The 25,264-nt window shown below is 41.2% G+C and overlaps 1 protein-coding gene across 1 annotated transcript in view; it reads left to right on the top strand.

Moving 5' to 3' along the window:
- The window catches only part of FAM20C (FAM20C golgi associated secretory pathway kinase), a 288,908-nt gene that overhangs the window by 52,674 nt on the left and 210,970 nt on the right, over positions 1-25,264 (top strand). The window contains exon 3 of the mRNA XM_089682732.1: positions 20,873-20,951. Within this exon, the coding sequence (XP_089538858.1) occupies positions 20,873-20,951 (79 nt within the window). The remainder of the gene's footprint in view (positions 1-20,872; positions 20,952-25,264) is intronic.

The raw sequence follows: 25,264 nt of genomic DNA, 5'->3' as shown, positions 1-25,264 counted from the left end.
CCCTGTGTCCTTGCCCAAACTCAAAAAAGCCTATTAAAAAGGTACCAGGGGCATCTCATGGGGCCCCCTACTGACCCCGGGCCCTCGGGCAGTGCCTGAGTTTCCAAATGGTCAGTCCGCCCCTGAGCTGAAGTTAGAAGCTGATTGGCTACCATGCACAGCTGCACCAGATTCTGAATGTACCGATTTTAGTAAATCCCCCCAATATGTGTAGATAATTATTCATAGATTTGATCATACTGATCAGATTTTCTGTGAAGAATCGTTCAATCAGATCCTTACATGCATGGCCACTATTAGAAGTTCTGAAGCCAATGGATTCGTTTTACAGCTGGGGAACTGATATGTTTAAAAGCTTTGGCAATCTCCATACTTTTGGCAATCTCCATACTTTCTCACTACAGGTGTCCTTTAAATAACTTTTTTAGAAGTACTAATAAATATAAAATAATTGGACATTTTGGCCATAGCATAGTCACCATGTTTCTTTGGAAAATATTAATGGTTTTCTGACTGATTACTGATTGCCTGGAATGACAATTTACGTGGGAGTGCTGGTATGTCTTCATGCTTGGCTAGGGTATGCTAGATAGCAAAGACATAATGTAATAGGGCCAGCTTGTCACACAGAAGTTGAACAAAGTGTCCTGTAAAGAGGTGAACCTTGATCATTTTGGAAACTGGAAGATTTCATGTCAGAGGTGTGAAAGTGTCAAGCTGTCACCTACATGTCAAAGATTGTCGCTGCATGTATATTTCATTCAGGTGACTTTTATGTCTTGCCTTTCTAACATGATAAATCAGCAGTAGCATAAGCTGTTCCTGTCCATCAAATGTAGGCAGGAGAAAAAGATCCACGGTTCTCCCGCCGTCACTGCAGATGTTTCATAATTCAGCAACTTTCAAATATTTATATCACGTTGTCTTCAAAGTAAAACCGGCCCAGGCAAGGCAAAAATCTTACTACAGAACAACTTTAAGATTGCTTTTGGCTGAATGGTGTGATAAAGTACACAAGGAATCTGTATTTACATCATTAGAAATATAAATAGATACAAACGAATAGTGATTTTTAACTAAAAAAAGCACACTATATATAAAATGTAGCACTACCCCCTTAGGGGTTGCTGAAGTTTTGGGTTCCCTTGTGGTCCTGCACAGCCAGGCAACACACATTTTCCACAGACTTGCATTCCAGAGGCAGTAAAACAGTCCTTGAACTTTTTTTTTAATTTTATTAAGGGATATTGAACTTGGATGGGGATGAGGGACACATAGGATGCCCAAGGAACTGTTAACTGAGGACAACATCCTGGAAACTATGTACAAGTCCACAGAAGGGTTTTTCTCTTCTTGGAAAGCTTCCCAGCCTCTGCTGGTGTACCATGCCAAACCACAGATCGTCCTTCTCTATCCAGCAATCTGAGGGCTTTTCCTGGACAAAAGGATTTGTATTTGTTACCTTAAGAGTACAGCCCAGCTTGGGGCTAGTTCGGTTTCCCACCCAAATGCCCTCTCCCTTCTCTCCAGTCCAGGGGGTGTAGAAGTACTCCCTGTTCCTCTCCTGCAAGCTGTTGGTTGGTAGCTGCCTTCAGGTCTTCTGCTGGGCTGGCTCTTTCCCTAGCTCCACAGATTGTCCTCTCTCACAGGACCGGTAAGGTTCAGCTTTCCTCCTGTCCAGATCTCACATAGAGGCAGACCCCTTCCCACAGGGCCCTCTCCCAGGCTCCACACTCGCCTCCTGCTCTCACATCTTCCACCCGAACTCTCCTTTCCCCCTGAGCAGGCCCCCCCATGCATAAGGGCTGTCCCAACCCCTTGCCAAGCCTCCTGCTTGGGGATTGGTCAGGGTCCCTTAAGAATATAGATCAGCCACTCTTCACCCCCACCCATCTCTAGAGTTCTTTAGATCAGGGGAAGGTACCAGAGAGCTGATCTGCAGAGCCTCTCAGGCCTGACCCAAATTTAACCCCTCCGACTATCTCCCCGGCTGCTACTCAGCCTCCTATCGAAAAAAAAAAAAAATTAACTTAACTACCTAGGAGGGTGCTACAAGAAAACAACAACAAAAGAAGAATACTATGTAGCAATACCAATAGTGCAACAGAACAAAGTTGTAACAATATCTTTCAACAATATATCCCCTTCAAATTGTAAAGATGTAATATTTAAATTGAAGGATATGTTTTAGTTTTATGTGTTTGCTGGCAGGCATGGGGGAAATTATTACTTATATATTATAAGGGAGATTTTGCTGATATTTGTTTACCCATGATTGATCAGGGATTTCTGCAATCAGTCAGTTCATTCTCTTCCTCAGTAAAGTTTGTTGTGATTGCTACTGAATTGCCGTAATCAGATGAGGAATGGCTGCAGTTTGTCATTATGTGATCAAAATACTGGGGTTGAGGACTTTGATTGATCTGACAACTAATATTAATCAATTTTTAGTTGAATGACTTGCACACCTTAAATTTGGATTGATTTAGTAAGGCTAGGTTGACATTGTTGCACTGCGATAATGCATGCACCTTGATGCGTGATAATATGCACTGCATTAAAGTGGTTGTAAACCCTTACATATACCAGTGAAGAGACTGGTCTCAAGTGATACACAGAGATGAAACAAATCTTCCTACGTAAGTTGTACCCTTTTATATGCAGTCTTCTCTTCTCTACAACCGTTCAAAATCCAGAATTTATTCAGCTTGTCTGAGCAGTCAGGAAACAGGGAGCAGAGAGCTGGAGTTACAATCTGCAGAGCTTAGTGAGGAGAGCTCTGAGAGCTGATTGGAAAGAAGGGATACATCCCCCTCCACATAGCACACAGGAACAGAGTTGCGGCTGCCAATCTGCTGGAGGTCCCTCCCCTGTCACCATTTTTCTCTTGTGTCAGGAAAACTTATTAAAAGTGACACATGCTGATAACAGAGGAACGAGAGGGCAGACAGAAATGACACTTAGTGCTCTGGATTGAGACAAGTGCACACTATAAAGAGATATTTCATGTCTGAGGTGTACAACCACTTTAACTCCTTCCCACCTGGCCTATTGTATGACGGCAGAGCAGGAACCCTATTATCCTGGGAGGGAGTCATATGCCGTCCTGCCAGGATCAAGCCTCGACATGCCCCATCGGCCGCGCTCTGGCACAAACTGTCACTGGCTGTGTCCACAAGAAATGGCCTATGACAGATCACAACACCAGCCTGCTGCCAGTGTCATGAGTTTACTGTGACCAACCAGAGCAGATCGCATGACAGTTGTAAACAACGCAGCGCTAAGATAAATTTAAATGTATATGCAATACAATAGTGCAATGCAAATATATCAAAGTCTTATGTGTCACCACAAATTGAAAAAAATAAAGGAATCCAAATGTGAAGCCAAAAACTGTGAATTCAGCGGTTCTTCGATTATGTGGGAAATGACAGATGTGGATACCAAACGCCACCAAAACATCTCAATGATGAACCACACAGCACCTCGATGTACAACAAAGGGAGGCTTACCAGAATCAAATGACCCCCAATTAAGAGTGGTCAACCAGCACTTGTGTATCAATCCAAGATATGCAGCTTTCCTCAAAACCACATGTCAAATGATGGTACTGCTACATTATATCAGATCAATGTGCATATATACTCAGTTGTGGATAGTATCATGAAAAAGAAAACGGCAGGCTCTCCATAGTGTAATCCTGATTAAAACACCAATTTAATGTGGTAAATGCACTTACAATGAAAAGATGACAATCAGGCACTTCATATCATATAAACAACTCGTATTCCACAATCCAAGATGGCTGCAGCAAGATCACAGATGCATAGTGCCATGCGTTCTGTCTCTGCCCTTGGTGTGAAAACGCAGTGGTGATTAAATACCACCGAAAGAAATCTCTATTTGTTTGAAAAAAATGCTTAAAATGTCATATGGATACAGTGTTGCATGACTGCACAATTGTCATTTAAAGTGCAACAGCGCTGAAAGGTGAAAATTGGCCTGGGCAGGAGGAGTGCCTGGTAGGCAAGCTGTTAAGGCAGCCCCATTCATTTGAATAGGCTACCTACCACACAGAATCCTATTTATTGCAACATAACACACTGTAGTATGTTTCTGTTCATTAAGTGTTCTTGCGTGACAAGACCACTTACTGTTATCTCACATATATATTCTTATTATTGTAGCCAAATTTACCACCCTAACTCCTCCCACAGTTTTTACTCTACATAGACAGTAATATACTGAAACGTGCGGATTGTTCCCGATTGGTGTGCTATTACCTTGTGGAACGTTTCACCGAATGGTTCACGAAATATCGGCGTTTTTGTGGTGAAATTGGTCTCATAGGAATGAATGGCGGAATGTTCAAAACTAGAGTGGGAGCTGACAAAAGCTAAAGTGTGAGCTGAAAAATCAGGACATGATTTCTAAACTGCCATCACTCCCTCATTTTCAAGCCCACCTACACATATCTTATATCAAAACGTTCAGCTATCCCTGCTGCCACTAAAAACATCCACGGCTAAGCCATAGTCCTGATAGTTTTCACAATATGACCATTTGTTTGCAACTCATGCCGTCCATTGGCATTCATTGAAACTCTACTCTAGCCACCTCAACTTTGAAGGGCAATTTCTAAACTGCGACTGTGCCTTCATTTTTAATATTTCAGAGATATACTATGCATCAAAATGTAGGTCTGGGTCTTGTGATTCTCGCAATAAAAAGCTCTTTGGTGTAAGATTTATAGTTTTTAAACTACAACCATTTGATATGCTATATAAATAATTAAAAGTTGAAATGCATTTCTCATTCTATCAAGCTTCCCATGTGCACGTTTTAAATTTGATCAATCAATTGGTTAGTGTAATGTTTACTATCTTTACTCACACCAAACACTCCACCCAGTTACTCCGCCCACTGCATAAAGTTACTCTGCCCAGTCCAACCTTTTCACAGTTACTCTAGCCACTCCACCCAGTTACTCCGCCCACTCAAGTTGTAGACTACTGGTAGAGGCAAGAACACTTCACACAATTTGCCCGGAAATTGTAGCTTTTCTAGTTGTGGTATGCTGCTACACATACTAATGCATATCAGGTGTGGGATGCATCCTTTTATGCAAGTTTATACCTCTCAGAGTATGCACGTACCTTCAATCGTTACCTTACAGAGTAATGGTCCAGTGTTTCACCTCTCTTATTGTACCTCTAAGGATATTCATAATTATACAAAATAGAAATTACTCACATTACTCCATATACAGCAGTTCTCATAACCATGTCATCACATGCATGTAGGATGGTGCTACACATGCAAGATGCAATGGGGTGCCAATAAGAATGAATGGCAGTGCAGCACACAGACACACTCCAATCAGATTCAGTCCTCATGCACATTGGACCTTTTTACAGCGGCTGTTTAGGGAGTTCCAAAGGATGGGGGAAGTCCTGGAGAAGTCCTGAAGTCGGGCGTAAGATGAGGAGACCAGGGAGCTAGAGAGTAGGAGGTCCTGTGAGGAGCGAAGGGCACGGGTAGGGTGATATTTGGGTATCAGATCAGATAGGTAGTTTGGGGCGGCGTTGTGAGTGGCTTTGTAGGTCAGAGTTAGTAATATGAATTTGATGCGCTAGGCAATCGGGAGCCAGTGAAGGGATTGGCAGAGGTGGGTGGCAGATGTGGAGCAAATGGTGAGGTGGATGAGTCTAGCCCCTGAATTCAGGATAGACTGGAGTGGGGATAGCGTTTGTTTGGGTAGGCCAGTGAGAAGGGAGTTGCAGTAGTCCAGGCGTGAGATGACGAGGGAGTTTACAATTGAGTTTTCAATAGAGGAAAAAATCTTCCAATGGTGACAACAGTGTAAGAGTGGATTTCCCTCTTTTTAGAGAGATTGCCTTGTAATTCTTATGTCCACAAGTGAAGGAAAATCTCCTCAATGAGATGTAGGTAGCAATAAAAAAAAGGACAAGGGTTTTAGTCCTTACCTGTTCTATCCAAAGTAAGAAAAAGAGTTAGCTTTAGATAAGCGTTAATTAACTGCAAATTTGCATAAGTACATTTTACTTTACACTTATTGAGTTGCTTTACTTGAAGTTCTTATCTAGGCTTAATCAATATTAATATGAAGGATCAGTCTTACCAAAACTTATATTTTAGAAGAAGCTTAATAAAGTGAGTCAGGCCTTGGCTTCTTACTGTATGTGTTTTGGAGATCTTGTCTAAGTTTGTGATTTTTTTCCTGTCCATTTGAAAGTTTTAGCTGTTTCCCTGCCTTTGCATGTAGTAGTCCTTCCTATTACTTTCAGCATTATGTAAGATAAATACAAAACAAATGTAAAAGAACATGTGTGTCCCCCTTAAAATAACAATGGCCAGTGCAGACCGAGAACTTAAGTACAAAGAAGGTAGCGAAGGTAGACAAGGGCCAATGGAAAAGTGAGTATGAGAGCCCTCCTACTGCAGAAATCAGGCCTTCTTTGAAGACTGATAGGGTCACTTTAAAGTACATCTGTCATATCAGAATTTGGTGGGCTGCCACTTCTTATCTTTCCCTTTGAGAATGCTGTTCCCCGGCTGTAATGACAATGTTTTGGCTTCATTTGTGTCATTGGCCTGGAACAAGCATAGATTTTTATACTTAATTAGACTTTTTGACTTTAATTCACAGCATGCTTTCCCAAGGTCTGCAAAGCAAAAGTATTACAACCAAACAAAGCCAGGCAATTGCATTTTGAGAAGGAGGTCAACAAAGACAACCCTCATATTTCTTTAAAGTGAATCTAAACCCAAGAACAAACATGCAATACATAGCTGTGCATAGCCTATAGAATTAGGGTGTGCACTCCAAAGCTCAAACACACGTATGCATGTGTGTGTATACATACACTATATTGCCAAAAGTATTGCGACGCTTGCCTTTATACACACATGAACTTTAATGGCACCCCAGTCTTAGCCCATAGGGTTCAATATTGAGTTGGCCCACCCTTTGCAGCTATAACAGCTTCAACTCTTCTGGGAAGGCTGTTCACAAGGTTTAGGACTGTGTCTATGGGAATGTTTGTCCATTCGTCCAGGGGTCAGGCACTGATGTCAGAAGAGAAGGCCTGGCTTGCTATCTCCACTAATTCATCCCAAAGGTGTTCTATCAGGTTGAGGTCAGGACTCTGTGCAGGTCAGTCAAGTTCCTCCACCCCAAACTCACTCATCCATGTCTTTATGAACCTTGTGTTGTGCACTGGTGCGCAGTCATGTTGGAACAGGAAGGGACCATCAGCCCAAACTGTTCCAACAAAGTTGGGAGCTTGCAATTGTCCAAAATGTCTTGGTATGCTGACACCTTAAGAGTTCCCTTCACTGGAACTAAGGGGCCAAGAACAACCCCTGAAAAACAACCCCACACCATAATTCCCCCTCCACCAAATTTTATACTTGGCACAATGCAGTCAGGCAAGCACCGTTCTCCTGGCAACCGCCAAACCCTGACATGTCCATTGGATTCCCAGGCAGAAAAGCGTAATTCATCACTCCAGAGAACTTGTCTCCACTCTTCTAGAGTCTAGTGGCCATCGAGGTGATTGGAACACCTGAATCCAATGATTTGGAGGGGTGTCCCAATACTTTTGGCAATATAGTGTATATTGTGACATAATGAAAGGGGGCCATACAGCAGGGGGAATCTGTGCCACATGGGGTGATTAGTGTGTGCCCAGACACATCCAGCACACCCTGTGCGCATGCCTATGATACAATATCATGCACCTTATCAGCCCTTAGCTATGGTGGCTGATTTCTTTTTCATTAATATAATATGTTAATATGTTTTTTTTTTCATTAATATTCACTCGGTGATCCTGGAGTAACAGTGGTCTCTTAGTGTATGATATTAATGAAGGAACAGTGATATCATGCTAGGCTGCTCACTCCTGATTTACAGAACTACAGAGCACCTCCCCCTATTATTATCAACATAAGAAGGGAGTGTTCTGTAGTTCACAGAGGGGAATTGGGCAGAGCTGATAACACTACATGAAACGTCAGTACAGCAGAGTGCACAGAAACTCAGGAGCTAACTAAAATTTTGGCTGGATCAACTGGTACCTTTCTCTACTTGCGACATTTCTAAAATAACAAAACATGGTGGGAATGTGCATGCATCTTAGAAATATACTGAATGTTTTTTTTTTTTTTTTCATTTTACCTGACATACAGGTTAAGTATGTAAGTATGTTGCATATATAAAAACATAGCACTCACGTGGAAAAATGGATGTTGATTTGGATTTAATTGAGCCAGAAAAGATGATAAACCATAGGTTTTTCTACCAGGAATCTATAGAACTTGTGGTGTTGATTTACTAAAACTGGAGAGTGCAAAATCTGGTTCAGCTTCTAAAGCAGGCCATACATGAGTCGAATTCCAAACGATATTGCGATCGAAAACTTTGTTTGTTCTGTAATCCGATGGTACCACCAATGATTTTGAAAATCAGTCATTTTTCACTAATTTTCCAACATGCCCGATAAACGAAATTGGGAGGAACCACGAAAATCGGCCAGTGCCATTGCCCCACTAACAGAGCGAAAATTGGACGATTATTCTTAGGTCCAATTTTCGAACAAACAATCCTTTGGAAATCGACCCATGCATGGCCAGTCTAACTTTAGCTTATTCAATTAAGCTTTCACAAATAAACCTGGAAGCTGATTGGTTTCTACGCAGAGCTTCACCAGATTTTGCACTCTCCAGTTTTAGTAAATCCCCCTTATATGTGTAAATACCTTTATGTTATCTCTGAGACTGTAAGCTAGTTATTTAGTACTCAAACTTCTAGCGCAAAATGACTTATATCTGTCAGGATGCACGTCCAGGAAGCTCCACTCCATATTGCATAATTAAAACTGCCAGCTATAATTAACCATCCAAACGTTAGTTATTACAGTTATATGACTTTGCCTTCATTAGTGGTCCCACTTCTTATTTAACTCCATAATAGATGACTGAGCATACAAAACTATCCAGTATTAGGTTCTCTAATTTTATTTAACATCACATTTACAATAATGGAATTTTAACAACAGTTTTAATTCAGTGGGGATAGAGAATGCGAAGCATACATTAAAATTGTTGGTAGTACATTGACATATGAATAATTAATGTTACTGAAATCTAAAATTAAGACACAAAAGCTTTGTTAATGACTTCACTAATGGAAGGAAATGCAAGCTTTATTGTATCAGCACTATCTGACATGTGGGCAAATTTAACTCTTAGTAGCTAGCAGACATAATTAGAACTAAGCCATGGTCAGCTGGGTCTTATTTTATTAGAACCTAGCTCTGGTACATGAGCATCATTACATGTATTTATTATCAACTCCAAACCTCAACAGGGGGTGGTATCTGAATACATATTGTATGAACACTTATTCAATAAAGCAATGCTGATTAGATAGTGATATGCAAAATGTAGTAACCCAAATCAGCCAACAGATTTCAAATTGTGTAATTATCATTTCCACTCGGTAAATTTTAATTGGAAATTTCAAGCTTTTCTTATTGTGCATGCCTAACATTTGGAAGATGCAGTTACAGAACAATGTTAACCAATAACATGTTCAATTGTGTAACACTGATGCATAGTTTGCATGGCTTATATTGCATTAACAGCCTTGCATGGGTATCCATGGGGTCCAGGGGCGCACTGACAGCTCGTGGAGCCCCCGGGCAATAGGGGATCATGGAGCCCCTGTGTCCTTGCCCAAACTCAAAAAAGCCTATAAAAAAGTTACCAGGGGCATCTCATGGGGCCCCCTACTGACCCCGGGCCCTCGGGCAGTGCCCAATTTTCCAAATGGTCAGTACGCCCCTGATGGGGTCCACTGTTCTGGAGGGTTTTCAGACAGGCACAGGTTGCAGTAAGAGTACTAGTACCCTCTCCATGGGAGAAAGGAGAAGAGAGAACATATTTATGGAGGTTGGAGAGGACATAAAAGTGGTCAAAGGAAGAGGGATAGATTTGCTATAAATGGTATATGGCTGGTTTGGGATACCTTGCACTTAAATCCTACTCCAAGGTTAGCCCTTTGCAATAGTTATCTTTCCTGGCGTGAAAAGATGAATAATTTGAATTGAGGGATGGTGGAAGCCTCTGGTCTCTGATTGAGTAATGCTTCTAATTTCGGGATTGCCCCTCCCAAGATGGTAAATGCTACTTATTAGACCCTTTGCCAAAATCTTCTAACTTTAGGGCAACTCGAGCATATGTGCCCAAAGATACCAGAAGAATAGCAAAGGTGAAAACAATTTTGGAGACAGGTTGGCATTGTTGTAGTAATAATTTGCATACCATATAGTTACACTAAACCACCCAAACAGGCTATAACATAACATTTGATTATAATTCCCTAACAACCTAATATATATTTACATTAAGATGATCATACTTTATCCCACTTTGCCCATGGGATTGGATCATGATTATTCAATCTGTAGACCTGTGGAGATGTCTCTATTCTTACACTGACTGGACCTAAAGTTGAACTCCAGGCACAAAATATATTCCCCAGTAGCCCCAAGAGACATAAATCCATTTTGTGTGCACTAACTGCCTTTATTAGCCTAGATATTACCTTGTCAAAGTAGGAGTGACATTATCACTGTGATGCACATAGTCTGTGCAGAGGGCAGAGCTGTGGGTGGGACTCGGCAGGTCCTTCCACTAGAGGCTACCTGCAGAGAGCTAGAAGAGGGGGCGGATACAAGACCACAGTTACTCTACACAGGGAGTGGGAGCAACAGTGGCTGGTCTGTATTACACATAACATGAAACTAATCTTACACAGAGGGAAATCACAGGAGTTGTTTTCATGCTGGATTACTGCACAGATGTGGAAAAAATACACAAACCTTACCAAGATGCAAGTAAGAATACACAAGCCTGTTGTGTATACAGTAGGAGGCAATATTTGTTTAGCCCGTATTTCAGTTTTAAAGTATATGTATAGCCAGGGCTTTTTTTTCTCAGAGAATAGGTGCAGGAACTCCCTCTTTCTGAGTCTCCGCCCCCTTGTCTCCGCTCCCTACCTTCCTCTGAGCACTTTCCCTTGGTTCCACCCCCTACCCACCTCCCAGTATCGTCACCCCTTTTTACAGAACCATGTATCATTATGTGGTGTTAAGTAATCTATATGGAATTTGTAACGATAACAAGAAAAGCAGTAAAATAGATCCCCTGCAGCCAGCAACAATAAACCCCCCCCCAGCAACAATAGACCAAAGCAACAATAGATCCCCTACACAACAATAGACTCTCCCAGCAACAATGGACCCCAGCAACAATAGGTCCCCTCAAACAAAAGACTCCACTCCAGCAACAATAGATCCCCTGCTGTAACAATAGACCGCACACCAGCAACAATAGATTCCCCACACAGCAACAATGGAACACCCACAGCAAAACTTCACTCCCATCATCATTAGACCCCCCCCAGCAGCACCAACAGATTTCTCAACTGCCAAGCAACCTCTCCCTCAACAGTAGATCCCTATCAGCAACATAAGACCCCCAGCAACAATAGATCCCTCACCAGCAACAATAGACCCTCACACAAAAAGAAATCCCCACCAGTGACAATAGGACCCCCAGCAGCCAGCGTCAATAGAGCCTCCAGTAAACCCCACATCCCTTGCCATTACATACATTCAGTGCTGGAGGTTCCGGAACTACGTTCCCCCTTGTTCCCACTGAAAAAAGCCCTGTGTATAGCCACTTCCCCACCACACTATAGCCAATATATGGATACAGCACCATTTTTGGGAGGGCATCCCTGAACGTCCTCCCAAATGCGCACCTCCCATGCACCCCCTGGGGCACACATTGGGAGCACTTTGTAACCACTGTTTACCTTGGACACAGCGGATCACAGATCAGAGTTAAGGGACAATCACAGTGGCTCTTTACCATGTGATCAGCTGTGTCCAATCAGAGCTGTCACAGTGCACACAGACTCCATTCCTTTGTCGGTTATGGGCTCCCCTTTCCTCACACAGGGACCGTGTGTGAAGAAAGGTGAGCAGGATCTGTGAAGAGCACAATGAGCACATTATTTTACACTAAAACACAGTGCCCTAATCATCAGTGCAGCCTCATCAGTGCCCTGATTATCAGCGCAGCCCCATCAGTGCAGCTTTTCATTGCCCATCAGTGTAGATTATCAGTGCCCCTGCATCAGTACCCATCAGTGCCACCGCATCAATGTCCATCAGTGCAGCCTAATCAGCTCAGCCTCATCAATGCCCATCAGTGCAGCCTCATCACTGCAGTGTCATCAGTGCCCATCAGTGCAGCCTCATCAGTGCCCATCAGTGCAGCCTCATCAGTGCAGTGTCATCAGTGCCCATCAGTGCAGCCTCATCAGTGCCCATCAGTGCAGCATCATCAGCGCACATCAGTGAAGAAGGAAAATTACTTATTTGCAAAAGTTTATAACAGAAACTAATAAAAATGTTTATTTTTCAAAATGTTTGGTCTTTTTTCATGTATTTAGAAAAAAATTAAAAAACCCAGTGGTGATTAAATACACCCAAAAGAAAGCTCTATCTGTTTAAAAAAGAAATGATAAACATTTCATTTGGGTACAATGTTGCATGACTGAGTAATTGTCATTCAAAGTGTGACAACACTGAAACCTGAAAATTGGCCTTTTAATCCAGGAAGGAAGGATTAAAATCTTTGTCAGTTTATTTGTTCCTGTCTTGTGTCTTGTTGGATAAATTTCTTTTGAAATCCTCTTTTGGAGAGAGAACAGAAAGGGAGAAGATATATCTTAGATGATTTACTTCCACCTCATTTTCTGGTGTCAGCTTTAACATTTTTGATTTTCTATCTCCTGTCCTGGTCACAGTGGTCACTGGAACAAATAGAGAGAGTAAATCTCCCCAGCAAAGGCACAAGCAGCAATAAAAACCTGACAGAGGTTCTTGACTTCCTCAATATACAGTACTGAATTCATAAATTAAATATGAAAAAATGTTGATGCACTTTAGGTCCGGTTTTTCTACCCCTTTTTTCTGTATCTCCCCTGCATACTACCGATAAATGTTTTGCAAATTGTTGACATTGAGAAAAAATACAGCTCTTCATGCTATCACTCACTGTAATCCTCCTTCCAGTAATTACACTTTTTCTCCATACCAGTGGAAGGGCAGATCAAGCACAAACCATTCTTTCTTTTTTTTGCCTTCCTTGTGAAGAGTGTAGTGAGAGAAAAATTCAGTCATTATAATTTAATTCTCCTCTCCCCACCAATAAATATGAATTGCTCTTACATAAGTGACTTTTATATCTTTTAGAATAGTTCATTTAAGGATCGAATATCAATAGAAGAACTATAACCAATGAATATTCAAAATCTAAACCATCTCTTATGTGTCTCTGTATATCTATATTTTTCATTTAGCTTTCTTACTTATACCGGTGGTAGATTTAGTATTTTGTATTTTTGTAAGAACAGCATGGTACAGATTGATTGATTGATCGACTGATTGATTGATTGATTGATTGGGTGGTTGATTGGTTTTAGTTTTTACATTTTCAGTCTGTTGTTTCAAGCTGGGTATACAAGTGCAGGCTTTGACAGATCCCAGCATCAATACAATGATGTGTAATGCAGGGATCTCCCCCTCTGAGCTATTATTGACTGCAAGTGCTGATGGGATGCCGGTCTTCCAACATGACCATTCAACAGGAGCTGGTTGTTAGACTGGCTTCTGTTGAACAGACAGCGGTACACATGGAGCAAAAGTCAGCCAATTCCTGCTGAACCAGTGACTTTCAGTACATGTGTATCGGGTTTTACAGCTTGCACTATGGGGCAGCTAAGGAGACAGCTCAGCAAACAAAGACTGCTTTGATGCTCCATTAAATCCTCAGACAAAGCCAACTGATAAGGAATAAATCTACCTTATGATAACTAATTGAGTAAACTAGTTTACTTCACATGTAACATTTAGTTTGGGCACCATCTGTTGACTTGACAGAAGATTACATATATTTCATATGCAATATTTAATTTTAATTGATTCAAAAATCAAAATAAAAAAAAATATTTTAATTTCTTTTTTTTTTTCACTAATCATAAAATCACAAAAAAACTGTACAAAACCTTGTATTGTAACTCTAACAATTGAGTAGGTGAGTGTCTTGTGTCTATATCACAAGTCTTAGTTGTCTCTAATGGTTGCTGCAGTGTTGTTGGCCTGAGGGTCAACCATTATCGAGTTCAGTCAACTGGGATGCCAGAAAATAAGCAGGATCACCGAGGTACGACCGTCACGCTGCACTAACATATCCCAGTTACGTTTTTCAACAAGATCTCTTAAATGGCCTTCATTTTCTAATTATTTCTCCGGCTCCTTTGGGGAAATTCTGGAGATGTAATAGAAAACATAGGTCAATAAAAGCAGCAATCCACAGGAGATCAAACTATAATGAATGAGTAATTAAAGGAGGCAGCCTTATATAACATTGTGTTGGAAAATTGACACAGACTACATTTTTTTTGCAGTGCTAGTTTTTTTTTTCACCTGTGACATATTTGCTGTGTTTTCTATTATTATTTCCTCTGTTAAATTTAATTGCCTTCTTTACCATTTATTGCAGTAGTAAAGGAGACTTGATAAGAGCAATATGAAGGTTTCCATTGCTGATCTAACCTTTTGAAAATGCTAGTTTCTGGGCTACTATGATGATCCAGTGGTTTTGATACATTCTCTGACCTGGAAGTTGTGCTTATCTGGCTTCAACCTGACTTAGACGCATTTATTATTATTATTTATGGTACCTACATAGCTCCATCAATTTACGTAACCAGACCACCATTAATCACACTCTAGCCAGCCAAAAAAGCTCCGAACCAATGTAGCAGCCTTTACTATATCAGGGTACTCGCAGCCATCCCTTGAATTGCCAAAAGAAGGACCATGGAGAATCTAAACAAAAAAATAACAGACCATGGAAGTGCATGCCCTAGTATTGCAATAACCTTCTATTAAAGTGATATTTAAAGGCAATTAAAAAAAATAATAATAAATGTTATACTTACCTGCTATGTGCAGTGGTTTTGCACAGAGCAGTCTCTATCCTCCTCTTTCCCGCCATGCTCTTGGTCCCTCTCTCCTATTGAGTGCCCCCAGAGCAAGCTGCATGCTATGGGGGCACCCAAGATGGCTTGATACCGAGCCGCTGCTCTGTGTGTCCATTCACGCACAGAGTGCGTCTAGGCCATGCCCCTGTTCCCTTCCTTATAGAATGCATGAAGGCAAAAAACCTTGAGCCTTTACAACTACTTTAAGCAAAGATAAAATGACACATAATGCACTCACATGCTCCCAGCATGACACCAAACTCATCACAAAGCTGTGAGAATCCAACTTCAGAACCCCTGTATGGATCCCACTAGAATCCACTTGGCTAAAGACTCCTCTCCCCATGTCTGTGTGTTAGGAAGGAAAGAGAAGAGCAGGGAGCCAGCCGCAATAGTGGTTTGTGTATGACAGCTACTGGGATTATGGAGGACTGGCAATCATTCAGTTGACTGGCATGCAACCAAAGAAGACTGTGCCGGTGGGCATATGTTTGAGGTCATGGGCCACACCAGGCAGCTTTGTGGGCCACGGTTTGAGTATGCCTGATCTAAGACATTCCTCCCCAACTTACAGAACCAAGGAGGTTTAGTTTGTTTTCTGGTGACCAAATTTCTGCATAGTTTCCCAGTGAGGCAACAAAGTCACAGAAATGGGTAAATTACCTCTGTAGTGATCCTTTAGGATCAGTGGTGTGAGGGACCAGTAAGTAGGGAGGCTTAGGAGGCAGGAGAAGGTAGGATTAAACTAAACTTGGCCACCTACAGTACATGTATGGATCAGCTGATCATCACTTTAGATGACCTTTCCCAGGTTTGTGGAGGGTTTACTTAATGCTGATCACCTAAAAAAACAAAAATATTTATGCCTATGCCACATTTTGTTGCTATTGGTCAGAAGTATGACATGTTCTTCAACCCATTCAATACCAGCATATTTCTTCATTTTCAAAAAAAGTGGCAAAAAGTAGTTTTCGAATTCACAAGGTATTTAGGTGTCTTTCAAAAAGGGATTTTTCATACAATCCTGGCATTTTAATTTGATATGATTTACAAGGAAAGTAATGGAAACAGGTTTTTTTTCAGTTATATTATTTAAAAGAAACAATGGTTATTAAAGGCCGCAAAACAAAGAGCTATCTGTCCCCAACAGTTCTATAAAATTCACTTGGGCAGAGTGATGGATGACCAAGTAATTGTCAGTCAAACTGTCACAGCACTGAACAGTAAACAAAATGGCCTGGTAATGAGGGGGTAAAAGAGAAATGAGATGCTTAAAAATATAATATTTCAATGAAAAATAAATAGTGGAATTTAAACCTATGTAATGAAAAACATCATAACATATTATACAAAGCTGATTTATTTTCTCATTTTTAACCTGCAAAGAGCATCAAAAACTTTAAAGAGACACTGACAGCATGTGCAGCATTACTGTCTATATAGACATGAGGATGGTGAAATATGATAGTCTTTGAAGTGAGTGGAGGGAAAAATGAATTTGCCCTGAAACTAAGTAGACAAACTATATTACTTTGTCAAAAACATGCATCACACGAATATCTAGTGCTGAAGAATTCTACAGATGCTGGAACAACAAAGTCAAAGGGCTGAGTGTATTAAATCCAGAGGAAAGGATAAAAAGGAAGGTGTTGGCTACTGTAACTTTTTAAATATTATTCTTGAAAAAACAAGATGACTTTTATTACAGTGTTACCCTGGCTGGTTTACAGTCTTGGAATTACTCTACAGCCTGAAGTCAGATCCATTGGAGTTAGACGATTTTAGCCTGTATTGATGATCACAACAGAATCTCGAAGAAAATCCATACTGTGAAATGCTTCTGCATGGCTGTCATACTGATCCTCTGACTCCTGGTTTGCATGCTTGTTCCAGGCCAGTGGTTTAAATAAAGATTATTAGAGCAGCTGGATCAGCATGATGGCCAATCAGCCAGCATTTTCAGAAGGAGAGGCCAGCCTCCATGTTCTTCTAGAGAAGCTAGGTCCTCTAAAAATTTTACGAACTTTCTTTTATATGTGTATATTTACATGTTTTATGATTATTGGTCCTGAAAGCTTAACTACAGCTACATGTACCAAAAGTTATGAGTTAATTTAAAAAAAATTACTTTACCCAATTTTGACTTGATATCAACCTCCGGGAAGTACTTTGGGCCAATCAGGCTGTGCTGCAGTGCATATAAGCTGGCAAGGAAAATTCTGGTAACTGAGTGAACAGAAGGAAGACTCATAATTTTGCTACTGTTGCTCCTTTACTTTCCAGCCAGATGCTAGATTGGTCCCCCTTAGACTCACTGAGATGATATGGATACCCCCTGAGTGCAAATATTATCCTAACTGGCACCACCCAGTAGCCCATTCCTCAGGCCCTACAGTAATGGGTCCCTATAGCAGCTTCACCTAGCACCTGTAATTTTCCAGAAGATGTTCCCATCTTGAAGTTAGGAAAATGAAAAGCTCACACAAAAGAAGCCTTTTAATATTCTACTGAAACACAATTGGTTTACATCTTTCCAGCCATCCCAATGACGACAAGACATTCCTTAAGCTGGCCATAGATGGATCAAATCTCAGCTGGTTCAACAAGGACCAGTTGAGACTTGATCCATCTATGGGCAGGCTAATTGCACCCAAGTTGATCCAGGAATCGTCTTTGGTACAACCAGCCTGTCAGATTTTTAGCATGCAATTACCGCCTACTATAAAAGGATGCTAAGCGAGCGCTACCCTTAGCGTTAAAAAGTAAAGATTAAGCTGCTGAAACACCAAAAAGGTAACCATAAGAAAACCTCCAGTACAATATATATCACAGTAAATAGGTGCAGCGCTAAAATTATTAATATATACGGCATATACTGTATGATACAATATCAGCAACTGCAGGAGAATATCACCTAATGGTGATTATTATTAGTGACTAGATAGTTCAAAGTGATAACAACGTGTGGATCCTGAGGGATCACAATTCCAGATGTGCGGGTGTCCTGATCCAGGAGTGATAGATGATGTGATTCAAAATGAATGAAATACGCACTCACCAAAAGTGCGTTTGAAATACGCAATATGAAATCCTGCGTCATCCAGCAATAAGTAGGTCATCTGTTTCCAGGTCAGATCACACCATAAATCACCGTCCAGGCTCATCAGCGTGCAGGATTCCCTGGTCGCGTTAGCATGTATCACCACCTGGGGTCATCATTTTGCTGTATGGGCACTGCGAATGATGGCACTCACACGGAGAGCCCAATGAGACACCACATAGTGTGATACTGTATAAGTTACCTTTATTCCAGATAGTGGGTACAATCAATGATATAATAATAAAAAGGTACTGACCATGTGTTCAGGATGGCCACCAGCGGTGGTCAGATGTCCAGTTGCTGTAGCCCCCCTAGAGGGGGGCTACAGCAACTGGACATCTGACCACCGCTGGTGGCCATCCTGAACACATGGTCAGTACCTTTTTATTATTATATCATTGATTGTACCCACTATCTGGAATAAAGGTACCTTATACAGTATCACACTATGTGGTGTCTCATTGGGCTCTCCGTGTGAGTGCCATCATTCGCAGTGCCCATACAGCAAAATGATGACCCCAGGTGGTGATACATGCTAACGCGACCAGGGAATCCTGCACGCTGATGAGCCTGGACGGTGATTTATGGTGTGATCTGACCTGGAAACAGATGACCTACTTATTGCTGGATGACGCAGGATTTCATATTGCGTATTTCAAACGCACTTCTGGTGAGTGCGTATTTCATTCATTTTGAATCACATCATCTATCACTCCTGGATCAGGACACCCGCACATCTGGAATTGTGATCCCTCAGGATCCACACGTTGTTATCACTTTGAACTATCTAGTCACTAATAATAATCACCATTAGGTGATATTCTCCTGCAGTTGCTGATATTGTATCATACAGTATATGCCGTATATATTAATAATTTTAGCGCTGCACCTATTTACTGTGAATTACCGCCTACTGCTATAGCCACTAGCAGTAATGAGTGTGCACTCCCGGCCAGTAAGGCTCCCCACACAATATCTCTGCTGGAGGCATTCCCTCATCAGCACTGACTGTATTGATGGGGAAATCAAACTATTTTCTTTTGTTCCACCCATGGTGGAACAAAAAAAAATCAATTAATCTATGGCTTGCCTTAGGTGCAGACAAGGGACATGAGAGATGAGAGCCAAGTTGAGGAGCAGCCCTTACCTTTAGGGTTTGTCAGAGGCCTACATTCCATACCAAGTATGTGAGCAGTCCAATTAGTCTTGAACCTCTTCTTCATGGATGCCTTTCTAAAGAAAGCCCCCAGAGGCTACAGTCTCAAAGATTACAATTTTGCAAGCCTTAGTCCTTGCACTGATTCCCACGACCTATTCCACTCGGTGAACTCCCGCCAGACTATTTATACAGAGCCCTCTACCCAAGATGCCTGACAGTGGCAGGGGCAGGGCTGGCACTACCTGAGGTCAATCCCACGCACTACTCTAGGGACCTCTAGTGGCTACCTAGGCACTCACATTGCCTACTTTTTAATACAGAGTTCCAAACCCACACTATGGTGAAGTCTAGTGGCTAATTTGAGGAACTACATTGGGCACCTCTGTGCTGCTACCCTACAGAGGCAGGGAAAGTGTGTAAAGCAGAAAAAATGCAAATAAACATACAAAACAAGTTGTAAAAGGGGAGGAAAGGTTTTATTTTCTGAGTGAAGGTGTCTTTTAACTACAATACAGAAAAGGAACTACATTGGGGAACTACATTTGGCACCTCTGTGCTGCTACCCTACAGAGGCAGGGAAAGGGTGTAATGCAGAAAAAATGCAAATAAACATACAAAACAAGTTGTAAAAGGGGAGGAAAGGTTTTATTTTCTGAGTGAAGGTGTCTTTTAACTACAATACAGAAAAGTTAGGTCCCCAAACTGGCTCTAATATCTGTTAGGGCTGTGTCTATCTAAGAACTGGATAGACAGAAATATAAATACTATAGCAGTAAAAAAAAAAAAAGTTTCCATAAATATTTTTTATTTGTGCATTTAGCTTTTGCCTGGAGTTCAGCTTTTATCATCCTAGGTGACAATAAAATGCACATACTTTCCTTTCATCATGTATTTAAAAAGCAACAACTAATGCTGTGATGGTGCTGCCAAGGCAGACTTTTTTAATCCTATACATCCATGAATATTGTATTGCTCATCAGGTTATTCATATAATGTTAGTCCAGCAAACCTTTGTGTATGGCGGTGCACAAACACTTGTTTAAAGCATGTGCTGTGCATATGAAAACCGACAATTATGTTTTAAGCTACACAATCATCCGTAATGATAGTTTTTCTGAGAATAAACACCACTTTTCAAGAAAATCACAATCAGCTGGGGGTGTCAGCAGGTTAGAGTTATTGGAAGACATGTTTTAGCTAGAAATCAAAGTGTGCTTTTCATGTGTAATCTGGACTGGGTAATTCACTGCAAGATATGTCTGAAAACATGACATTACAGGAGATCTGTAATGAGCTGTTTAGCTAATCGCTGAGCCTTGTACCAGTCCCCGTATGTTCAGTGGTGCTCTATGCTGTCAGCCCGTTCTGCCAAAACGAAACAAGAAAATGTGAGATGAAAAGAAAACAATCAAGCGTTATGGGCATACAAGGTTATTGATTTTCTTTCTTTTTCTTCTTTTACTAGCAATGAAATCTGGAGGTACCCAGCTCAAACTTATCATGACTTTCCAAAATTATGGGCAAGCCTTGTTCAAACCTATGAAGTAAGTCACTTTCATTTTTTTATTACTATTTTAACTTGTTTTATATGTTTCACTACTGGGAAAGAGTACAGATTTCTATTTCAGAGATATTTACAGCAGAATTGTAGGTACTGCTGATTCATCGTAGTCAATTAAAAAAATATATATATATATATATCTGCATCATTTAGAGTGCAGAAGTGGAAGCACTGTTAGTCAGTCATGCTCAGTCCTGGCTTAGACTGACAAAGCATTGTAGTGTCAGTCTAAACCAGGAAGCTTGCTGACAAGAGGCGAGAACACATGGATGACCACATCTACTATGTAATCAGGGACGAACTGACCATTCAGGCTCTCGGGCACTGCCCGAGGGCCCGGGGTCAGTAGGGCGCCCGATGAGATGCCCCTAGTACCTTTAATATGCTTTTTTGGGTGTGGTTTGAGTGTGAGCGAGGACAAAAGGGCCCCATGATTTGCTATTGCACAGGGGCCCCATGAGTTGTCAGTCCGCCCCTGTATGTAATCATAGGATGGAGTGGCCCTTGACCAAGCTATATTGCTATAACTTATGTGAACAAATATCAGGTCAGGAGTTCTGCCATGCTGCCTAAAAAGAGCACCTAAGCTCTAATTCTAAATAAACAAAGTTACAATTTTTTCGGCAAGTAAAACATTTCAAACATAAGCATTTCTGTTGTGAATTTAGTCACATGCCTAAAATTCTGTTTTCAAGAGGGGGGTGCCATTGTGCACATAATGTAGTAAATTGGAAGGTTTTCTATCTCTCACAGCTGCCATGTTGATGTCCCATCTGGATCCTCTCATGTTCGGACATAAATAGACATCACAGTAACTAAATATCTGAATGAGAAGGCAGTAATCTGGGAGTCACCAGAAGGTGGCACTGTCACTAAAATTTGAGATCCTATTGATTTGATGAAATCTGGAAAATTGTGGAAAGAGGAGACTCAACCATGCTAAATGCCAACAACCATTTGGGTTCATGCAATATAATTTTTTGTTTTTCATTTCATACTGGAACCTATTTTAACAGCATTTCTTAATCTGAGTTCTGTAGAACCCTATGGATACAAGGGGGTTCTTGAACAATTTCTGACTTTTAGATCAGTAAGCACTGACACAAATTATCCTTTTCACTGTATCTGTAAGGGGATATTCTTCCCGCTGACCACCAATGTAAGGGACATTCTTTCCAATGATTATCAATGTAAAAAGCATTATTCTACTGAGTAATAGTATAAGAGGTCCTTTCTCCCACTGACCACCAGTATAAGAGGTCCTTTCTCCCACTGACCACCAGTATAAGAGGTCCTTTCTCCCACTGACCACCAGTGTAAGAGGTCCTTTCTCCCACTGGCCCCACTGACCACCAGTGTAAGAGGTCTTTTCTCCCACTCACCACCAGTGTAAGAGGTCCTTTCTCCCACTGACCCCACTGACCACCAGTGTAAGAGGTCCTTTCTCCCACTGACCCCACTGACCACCAGTGTAAGAGGTCCTTTCTCCCACTGACCACAAGTGTAAGAGGTCCTTTTTTCCACTGACCACCAACGTAAGAGGTATTTTCTCCCACTGACCACCAGTGTAAAGGGGCACTTTTCCCAATGACCGCAAATCTAAGGGGGTACTTCATCTGCTGTCTACCAATCAAAGGGAGTTATTTTCCCACTGACCAGCAGTCTAAGGAGGCCTGTCTACATTGACTATCAATTAAAGCAGGCATTTCACTGATCACAAGTGTAAGGGGGCTATTGCCTACTAATCTCCAATTTGATAGAACACCACACATTTTCCTGTCTGAATTTACTTTTAAATTCAAAATGATTTAATTATCACTTAAAATAATGTTGTGGTATAAAGAGCCCTGTTGACAAGTATGGCATGCTCACCACAATTTTTGTATTCTTTTATTGATTTTTTTTTCTTTTATCTTGTATTTATTTTTTTTATCTCAACTTACTGTTCAAATTTATGGACCGTGAGCTGTAGATATAGCAAATATTGGCAGTGGTTCTCTAAGACCTGAAGGATATTTCAAGGATTCTTTGATGTTAGAAAGGTTGAGAAAGGCTGGTGTGACTTGTGTAATACAATTAGGCTGTGTGTAAGGTGTGTACTGTATTTGGCATGCAAAGTAGTAGGTAAAGGTATATAAAGGTATATTAGAATTATAATTGCTGAGATAACATTTGTGCTTGTTATGGACGATTGAAAACATTATAGTCTAGTTAGAGTTGCAGTGGTAATATTTATTAGGTATTGTATTAAGATTTTGCAATTCCTGAAAGCACTATACTGAATATAATTTTCATTGTGTGAACTCACAAAGATGCACTACAGGATCTTTCCCCATTGTTCATGCATCAGTGCTATCAATCTGTGTTGACCTCTGTGTTAGCCTGGCAAGTTAGGGCTCGTTCACACTTGACTAATTTTCTAAGTCTTGCCAAACGCCCCTATAGTGTTTGACAGGCGCTAGACAGGCGTTTGGGAAGCGTTTTTAATGCTTCTAAGACGCCCCCCAAATGCCCTATGCCTGTTTTTGAGGCATTTGATAGGCATTTGCCAAGCGTTAAAACCGCACCACAAACACCTATAATGAAGTTCCATGGTATTAACGCTCTGCAAACGCCTTGCAAATGCCTACCATAGACTTGAATGGGAGGCTTCAACTCCTCCTAACTGGACAAAGCATTACCATAGGCTTGAATGGGAGGCTTCAACTCCTCCTGACTGGACAAAGCATTGCCATAGACTTGAATGGGAGGCTTCAACTCCTCCTGACTGGACAAAGGATTGCCATAGACTTGAATGGGAGGCTTCAACTCCTCCTGACTGGACAAAGCATTGCCATAGACTTGAATGGGAGGCTTCAACTCCTCCTGACTGGACAAAGCATTGCCATAGACTTGAATGGGAGGCTTCAACTCCTCCTGACTGGACAAAGCATTGCCATAGACTTGAATGGGAGGCTTCAACTCCTCCTGACTGGACATGAGGCGTCAATTTTGCTAGAATGCAATGCTAACGCTTCAGTGTGAACAGCACTGTGTGCTGCCATGTGCAGAATTTTCATAGGCGCTTGAGGAGCATTAAAAATGCTTCCCAAATACCTGTCTAACGCCTGCTAACAATGCTAGTGTGAACTTAGCCTTAGATTGACAGAAGCTCTAAAAGGGAGTATTATAGCAATACAGTGTGTTGTCAGCGGGTGAGTATTTACTCACCAGCTGGAATATTTGGATGAAAATATTATTGAAAATGTTTTACCTTCATAATATCCTCAGTCGCAATGTCACTGGGTAATGTTCAAACCAGGTCTTCAGACTCAATTGCTGTGGCTGTGTGTGGAAAGCCTGGCAGCAATCACATGACCAAAGACATAATGACTTGAAAAAGGTACTTAAGGAAGGCTTTATAAAGCTTTTTGTATGTGAAATGCTTACTTTAGAGATGCAGTATATAATAGTCATGTAGAAAAGGGCTGTGTCCCATCTACTTTAAAGTGGAATGGCAAACAGCTAAATACACAGATGGATTACATATAATGTCATTGTTTTGCTTGTCAAAGGATTTGTACTTACACTGCTGGTATTTAAAAAAATACATTTCAGGATGCTTTAATGAATACAGACCTGAGCTCATTCATTATGTCTTTATATCTGTCTGGTGTTCAGCTTTAAAGTGGAGCTGAAATTTGAAGATAAAGACTCCCCACCCTCTTTATCACTTAAGTGAGTAACAAAAAACAGACTACAGATCAAATGATCCATTCCAGAAGTCAGCAGATCTGAAGCTCCAGTGTTGTTTTTATTGATTACACTCAGCTACATGTAGGCAGGTGCAGTCTACATTCTCCACTACAGGTGGCGCTCCACCTTAATGGCAATACAGAAACTGGGTTTCTCTATGATTGCCTGGGCCTTCTGATTGGCTTTGCTGCATCATGGTTACCATGGCAGCTATCTTGAGTCATGCAGAGTCTTTTTTTTTAAGTTCCTGCCCCCCGTGTTTTGTCATGCAATTGCGAGTTGGCTAGTGTAAGGACAGCATACTCATCTGCACTGGCGGCAGGAAGAGTTTCCAGAGGAGGAATAAAGGCTTAGGACCTACGTCTACATCTGAAAAAGCTCCCTTTGGGTTGGACCGGCCAGGCTGCACTCCGCTCCCCTTGACAGGCACTGTCTCCAGCTTGGGCCTGTTCACCTCTGACTCTTCACTCTGACTGTTGTGAGTTTCGTGGTCTGGTGTGCTCCCCTCCGGGTTGTTGTACTGTTTTGCAAGTTCTACAATACATCGCTTTTTGCAATCCG

This window comes from Staurois parvus, unplaced genomic scaffold (assembly GCF_062004578.1).
Source record: "Staurois parvus isolate SC_StPar_1 unplaced genomic scaffold, SC_StPar_1.0 ptg000297l, whole genome shotgun sequence".
In the NCBI taxonomy this organism is placed as follows: Eukaryota; Metazoa; Chordata; class Amphibia; order Anura; family Ranidae; genus Staurois; species Staurois parvus.
The sequence above is the reverse complement of the archived record's forward strand: the minus strand, read 5'-3'. Positions and strand labels throughout refer to the sequence as shown.